The 7569-nt window shown below is 42.6% G+C and overlaps 1 protein-coding gene across 1 annotated transcript; it reads right to left on the bottom strand.

Annotated features, from left to right (window-relative positions):
* Window positions 1-277: 277 nt before the first annotated feature.
* Window positions 278-7569, bottom strand: odf2a (outer dense fiber of sperm tails 2a). The gene is made up of 18 exons (XM_030768871.1): window positions 7453-7569; window positions 7187-7291; window positions 6658-6831; window positions 5943-6130; window positions 5648-5780; window positions 5389-5520; window positions 5198-5272; window positions 5015-5086; window positions 4725-4841; window positions 4223-4408; window positions 3806-3915; window positions 3499-3634; window positions 3103-3213; window positions 2434-2697; window positions 1912-2012; window positions 1302-1464; window positions 739-864; window positions 278-451 (listed from the first exon to the last, which is right to left on the bottom strand). Exons 1-18 carry the CDS (start codon window positions 7561-7563, stop codon window positions 278-280), a joined length of 2478 nt encoding a protein of 825 aa, XP_030624731.1. The 5' UTR covers window positions 7564-7569.

The following is a 7569-nucleotide window of genomic DNA, read 5'->3' as shown; positions in this document are numbered from 1 at the left end:
AAGAAAACAACCAAAGCATTAATAAGTAGCATTAATGGCACATTATTGAAAAGTTTACAACCAAACCAGAAAATGCATATATTGTATATTTATGTGGCTTAATTACCACTTAAGCAATCAGTGTCTTCTCACCAGCGTCACCACAGAAAAGACACAAGACAGGTTGTGCAGCAGTGTTAGACTCTGCTTTTCTGAGTGCGGTTTTGTTCAACAAAAATGGATTGCTGTGCCTATAAACATACTTACAGAACCCTGTAAATGAGAGCTGACAGAACTCTCATAGGGGAGAGGGGGCTCGGAGAGAGGAGCCCGTGAGAGCGGAGTCTCCAAACACATTGGCGTAGGAGGCCTTGAGAAACTGGACGTAGTTCTGGAGACTCCGGTTGGTGCTGTCTGACTGTTCCAGACGATCCTTCATGTCTTGTAGCCGGCTCTGGTATCGCCTCTCTGCCTGATGATGGATGAGAAAGAGAAGATCTTATATGTCCAAATCCAAGATATTCTTATGTCTTTATGATAATAGTATAATTTTAGGTATTTTCATTCTTCCATGGCACAGAGAATGGGGAAAGATTCAAATTGAACCCAAACGAAATACAAGTTAACAGTAATATAGCATATACCAGAAAGATGTCTATAGAACTGGTAAGAAGGATCTTAACAGACCACGTTTTTCCACAAACACTGTGGTAATTAATCTGTGGTAATTAGAGTACTGTACAGGTCCAATGTGCTCACTTCCTCTTTGGTGCGTCGCAACTGAGTGAGATCAGCGGTGGTTCTGCTCAGCTGGGCTTCCAGGTCAACCACTTTAGATTGAGTGGCACGCTCTTTGGAGACAGCACGCTCCCTGGTCTGGGAAACCTGTCAATCATAACCACAGACTTAAAGGGCGACTCTGTAATCCAAATGATTAAGCTACTTATTTACTTACTTACAGTTAATCTTTACCTCTAATGAGTCTACAAATGAGTCAAAGAAAGTGAGGAAAAATTCTCTTGATTAAGCAAATCAGCATTACTATTACAACAAAAATAAAACCTAAATTTGTATCTAAAACCTACTTTGTAAGACTGTTATGGTGGCAAGCATTGCTTTACGTGTGATTACAGTATTCATAACTGCATGTACAGTACGTACAGTGAGAGAACTGTATCACCACTGGTCCTGAACATTAACAAGATGAGATGAGAAGGGAATAGAAGAAAGCATCCACAGTTGCTGTCCTCGTTATCATTTATCACCCTTGCGATACCCTGTACCAGACACACTGAAAAGCCTTAGAAGAGTGTGAAAAGAACCTGTTTACGGGCGTCGTCCAGCGCCTCCTCCAGCTGTCGAGTGAGTATACTGCATTCTCTTGACTTCTCCTCCAGACGGACCTGGTTATTATGAATTGTCTCCTCTCGCTTAGCAATCACTTGCATGAGGTCACGATTCTGCGAGTTGGCTTCTTCAAGCTTTCTGTTGAAAGTAAGGGAAAGATAAGAGAACAAGAGTGAGAAAAAGACAAAGACAAAAAAAAAGATACACAGAGCCAGTTGAAGTATGCTAAGGCATATGTATGGTATTCACACTACACCTTTATTCTGTGTTTCAAGTACTTGTGATGTAAACATGTTCACTGGCTTGCACATTTCAAAGCGGAGTATATTTTTCATATAAACGTTTTTTCCACAAGTAACATGCCATTGCATAATCTCACTCAGCTTCACCCAATGAGATGAACTAATGTTATTCAGCTTGTTACTGTTTCATATCACTATAGCAATGGAGGGTCATGAAGTATGCCTTGCGAAAAAAAATGCCCCAATCTATAAAACAAGACCAATTAATTGTTCACCCTGTATTTGTGTTTCAGATTTTAAATGATTTTACGGTTGCTGAATGTTGGACAGGTCATGGACTGACCGATCGAGGGTCTCCACTCTATGTTGTAGCTGCTTGTTCTCCTCCATTAGTAGCATGTTCTTATGTCTCACCATCTCCACCTGACTGCCCTGCTGCTCCACCTGCATTTTTAGAATGCAAAAGGTAAAGCTGAGTAAACACTAGCTAGACTACTTTTTTAAAAATCGTTTTTTAAAAAAATCAAGATACATTTGGAGAAACAACACATGCGCTCCAATTATCTGTGAGGATAATGATTAAAATGACCAAAGATGTAAAGTTCTGGATTGCCAACATACAGACAAACACATTAACACACTGAAACGAAGACAAGCGCTCTGCATACATGTTAAATCCAGTGAGTTTAAAGACATACAGACGTTCAGCCTCTCTCCTAACAAAACTTCAGTATGCCACACATTAGCACAGAAATAAGCTTTAAATTCTCTTTAAATCATAATAAGTATAAAGTCCCTAACATATAAACTATGGATAACATCATGAGACTCCACAGAAATGACAGATACACACAGACACACACACCTTCATGCGTAAGTCTGCCAGAGCGGTGGTGAGTTCAGTGTTCCTTCTCTCCTGTAAGCGTTCTTTTTCCTGGGCTTCCTGCAGCTGGAGCTCGGTGCGTCTCAGGGCATCAGGCAGAGGCTCCAGCTCTGTCAGACGACCCAGCAGCTGCTTCCTCACCTGATCAATCTCCTGATCCAGGTCGTCCCTCACCACCTGGGCCTCCCTCTCCGCCTGCTGCAGCCTCTCACTGTAGTCCTCTGCCTCTGCACGCGTCTTCTGCAGCTGTGCAGGGACACACAAACACACACCAACATAGGCAGGCAGAGACATGCACAGACACAGAACACAAACAATAACACCAATTACACGTGTTCAGCAATTCACAATCACTCGGCAGGTATTGCAAGTATTTTTCTCAGTAACCTTTTCAAGGGTTTACACTAGGATATTTGGTTACAAATAAAAGTAGTTTAATAAGTTCAAACTAGTAGTTAGAGGGTCGATCCCGCCAGACCTGAGGGAAAACTCAATCCTCACTGGCTGGGGGAAAAAGATCTCTTGACATAACAGATTGGGAAATTTGAGATAATGGAGTGTGGATGTGCTCAGAATATCACTTTGATTTAGTGGAGGGTGTGTCTGAGATGACAGTAACAGCCTTAGGTGATACTGTGTGGATTAACTCACCTGGGCCTTGTAGCTGTCCACCAGGCTCTCGTACTGCTTTACAGAGGCTTTGACCTGCTGCACTTCTGATTGAGACAAGGCCAGTTTCTCCTCTAGAGCAGACAGACTAGCCTGGAGAAGAGAATATAATTATAGCTTTCAGGAGCCAAATAACAGAGTTGTCACAATCATAACAATGTTTAAAAAACATGAGAGCAACGGACTTAAGGTACAAACAACAAGTATTAAATGTTTTAAAAATATTTTTTGGCTGATAAAACACTCCAATAAGAAGAGAAAAATATCTCCAAAAGAGATAGGTTTAAATGAGAATTGCTTTGGTTCGTGATGGGGCAGAGCACGGATGTACTGTTAGGGTTCGGCTTTGAGGAGTCTGGGTGGTAGGAAAGGACCCACCTTAAGGCTCTGGTTCTCCAGTTTAACTGTGGTGCTCTCCGTTGTGAGTCCATGCAGTCTATCTAAAAGCCCTTCTCTCTCTGCCCGCGCTTTGTCCTCAACCCCATGGAGCTGCTCCGTCAGGTCTGTAATACGACTGAGCACAAACAAACAAATATGAAATGAGGCATAATGTCTACTTAATATCTGCTGTGCTGACATTGTAATCGACAATGTGCTTCTTTCTAAGAAATAAGTCAATATAGTGTAATAGAACACAACATGTAGTAGCAGAGAAATGACTTGTAAGCCTTTTGTAGGGACTCACTTGTTCAGTAGAGTGATCTCTATTTCCAGCTGGGCCTTATCCTTCATCTCTTTTGAATGGCGACTGCTCCAGCTCTCTGCTGCTGACACAGCATCTTTAAGCTGGCTCTCCTGCACAGCAGCATCCAACAGAAATGAATTCAACTTTGGCTTTTCTAATCAACCGTAACTCAACACAACATTTTTAAAACTCCTGGTGAATGGACAATGCAGGTGCGTGTCACATAATTAACATATTCAGAATTACAACACTTGGTGTCTTTGGAGTTAGTTATGATCATCGGTTTGCCTAACAGACCTGTGGCACTGCAATGCTTGATAAATAATCAGTATTAATCATCCTAGAGAAACCAAACTGCTCAGTGTTTGAAATGACGGAGAAAAGTCCACCGGTTCCTAATCCACCGGTTTTACCCACCATCTCCAGTAACTGAGCGCTGAGCTGGCCTGCCGTGTCCTCACTGCGCTCCGCCCGCTGTTTCTGGGCTCGTGTCGCCCTCTTCAGTGCCTCTTTATCAGCCTCTGCTCTCTGCCTCAGCTCCTGTAGCTGCTCCTGCAGGTGATCTATCTCCCCCTGCTGCTGACTGACTGTACGCTCCAAGTTCTTAACCAATCAGTGAGAGTGAGGAAGGAAACTGATGAGGAGACTGTAACCATTTGATAGCGCTACAAATTAGCACTGAAGTACTGCTTAAATTACTGAATGACTTGCTTTCTCTGCCACACAAATAATGGACTCACAAAGGGGGGAGCAGAAGCCTCAAAAGACAATGATCTTCCGAACACACACGAGGTTGGCGATATGACATGATATCTGATTAATATTTTCTCTGAAAGCGGCCTCAAAATCATTAGAAATACGAACGCGACCGAAAAGGAAGTAGCACAGGTGAAAAAATGGGGGGGGGGGGGGCTAGTACCCGTATCTGCACGCTGAGGCGGTTGTTCTCTGCCTCCTTGCTCCGTAGTTGACCTTGCAGGTGGGCTCGGGTCGACTCCAGCACTTTAGAGAGCTCTCCGGTGGTCCTGGAGTTCTCCTGATGAAAATGTGCATACTGATGAGTGAGTACATTCCTATAATTTCCAAATTTTTGTGCATGCACCTAGTTGTACACACTTTTACCATTCTGGAGAAGGGCACTTGCTAAATGAGTAAATATAAAAAGTAAAATACACACATGAAAGTCAGCTAAAAGTACAGTCTGTGTACCTTTTCATTTTCTAAAATTGATGTGAGTTGGTCAACTTCCTTCTCTTTGTCCTGAAGTTTCACCAAAAGACGCTATGAAAAGGAAAGAGAGAGACCTCAGTCCCTAATCTACAGACTCAAACAAAAGTGTATTTACACTGTGCCCTTATGTGTCTGATTCTCAACAATGAAAGTAACACACACCGTGTTCTCAGCCTCTATATCTGTGAGTCTCTTCAACAGCGAATCTTTCTGCTCTAGAAGCCGTAAGGAGTCCATCTGTCATACAGAGAAACAAAACATCACCTCAGTGTGACTGATTGTTTCCAATTCCATTTCTGTAGATACTAAATCGCTGCCAATCAGTCTTTGCCCTTGTCCTAGGGAATACATACCTCACGCCCATGTTGCTCCCTCAGCAAATGACGGAGGGTACGATTTGTGCCTTCAAAAGTTTCCAGCTTCTGCAGGAGAAGATCCTTCTGCCGGACCAGGAGGGAAGAGTCTGACCCCGACATCCTTTTCTCCTGATAGAGCACACACAGGATTATCACTCATTTCTAACAAAAAGTACTGAACCACATATCTGTTCATCTACTGCTGATGCTGTTTGTCATAAAGGAAATTCATGGCAAAAGCCACGCTTACACTCACACTCCTGGACATCCTGCTGATGGTCTCTCTGAGAGCAGACACCTGCTTGGCAGCAGCGGTGCCATCCACCTCTGCCTCCAAAAGCTTCCTGAGGAGTGCATCCTTTTCCAGCTGCAGACTCTCTCTGTCTAGCCTGTGAACGTATGGACATGGATGTGTTGAAATAATAACAATTAACTGTCTCAATGCTAATCAATTAATTGATTCAGTTGAAGTGTAGTCAATTCAGGATGCACCACTCCTAACTTTTTAAAGCCGCTGTTTTTATTCCGAGTCGAATATAAGCACTCCATACCTGCTAAAATCGGATTCTTCGAGCATCTTCTCCATGGATTCACGAAGGCGGGAGTTCTCCTCCTCTGTCACCTCCAGTTCTTTAGCAACTTCTGCAAGCTCTTCCTCCTGCTGAGCAATGACGCGTTGGGAGACGCTCAGTCTCTCCGACTGACGCTCCAGCAGCTGCTCCTTTTTACGCAGTTCCACCTTCAAACAAGTGCAATAAAAGAAAACAGATGAATGCCCAAACACATCATATTAGACACTGATCTGATCCTGGCAACCACTTAGGTTCACAAGTTCAAGAAAACTAAACTAATAAACAAAAGTAGGCACCAGAAATCTTGTTGAGTAGCTTATAAAAGATGCTCATCTTTTCAACCGGTTTAAAATATTTTTCTGGCTTTGACAGCTGAATTTTGAAATGTTAACATTAGATTCCTTGAAGCTAGAAACAGTGTACAAGGACAAGATGGTGCAAGATTTCAAATATTAATCTCATGCACCTCTTTTATGTTGAGTTGTGCAAAAACTAACCTTAACATGTTGAAAATCTGCTATCAAAACCAGAGGTATGGGTCAAGCCCTGATCTACAGATTACACAAAGGGAAGAATATGCACACTCGGTAAACCTGTCCTTTAACATATAAGAGCCATTCGAGAAACATAGTCTACGATTCTTAGAAAAATACCACTCATTTAGCTCGCTGTGAAGTTGCCCTTTCACACACACCTCGTTCTTTAGCATGCTGACTTCAGTCATGAGGCTGTCTATTTTCCTTTCGTACTGGTTGATACGTCCATGCAGCGCCTCCTCTTCATCAGTGGAAAGGTCTTCCACGCGCAAAGGAGAGTGAGACGGTTCTGGCTCTGGGTGTGGAGTAATCTCCAAGCGGTGTGATGGACCCTGACACAGGGTGTAATCATTTAAGGGATATTATTCATCCACACAATTATTTAAAAAAGGACATGGTTTAAGTGTTAGAGTTGTATGAATGAAACTAATAATGTCCTGATCTGCGTTTTTAAGATTCTTTAACAAATTCTAAAGACCATATTGAATCCTCCCCATGATATAACATTCCCTGAAAGATTCTAATAAATGCAGTGCATATTCTTCATAACCAGGGGCCAGTCTGGCATATTCTGTCAACTAATTCTGTCAACAAGGTTCAACAACATTCTGTCAACTAATAAAAGAACTGACAGACATACACACTAGATCAAAGACCACCACACAGAAGCTATTTCTTATGACTGACCTCCCACTTATATGACGCCTCTCGAGTGGAGGCCTTGCCTGGCGGTATCCATGGAACTCTGGTCTTGACTTTGGCCGTGGGACGCAAACCTCCTTTAGTTTTAATCTGGAATGGGAAAACCATGCATGATGAATTTAACAAGTTTTGCTACCCAACAGCTAAGACAGAATCACAAATATTCAAAAGGAGTTTAAAATGTGGACTAACAAAATACCAGTACTGTCATTTCGGTGTTACATAAGTAAATTACACAAGGAATGTCAGACCTGAGAAGTCTTCGCAGGGCTGCTCTTCAAGCTTTTCTTCACATGCACATGCACCGGTGTGCTCTCGGTGACGTGAACGTGCAGAGGTGGCGAAGAAGAGCGTGTCCTCATTGCTTT

Source organism: Chanos chanos, chromosome 3 (genome assembly GCF_902362185.1).
Source record: "Chanos chanos chromosome 3, fChaCha1.1, whole genome shotgun sequence".
NCBI classification, from domain to species: Eukaryota; Metazoa; Chordata; class Actinopteri; order Gonorynchiformes; family Chanidae; genus Chanos; species Chanos chanos.
This window is presented reverse-complemented; position numbering and strand designations above follow the sequence as displayed.

Bases quoted from the DNA above. Each gene is read 5' to 3' on its own strand.
- odf2a (XM_030768871.1), bottom strand. From the start codon at position 7,563: ATGAGGACACGCTCTTCTTCGCCACCTCTGCACGTTCACGTCACCGAG. The intron at 7,292-7,452 runs GTCTGACATTCC...TTCCCATTCCAG, and splicing joins GCCCTGCGAAGACTTCTCAG to ATTAAAACTAAAGGAGGTTT. The intron at 3,214-3,498 runs GTGGGTCCTTTC...TCTCTTCTCCAG, and splicing joins TGGAGAACCAGAGCCTTAAG to GCTAGTCTGTCTGCTCTAGA.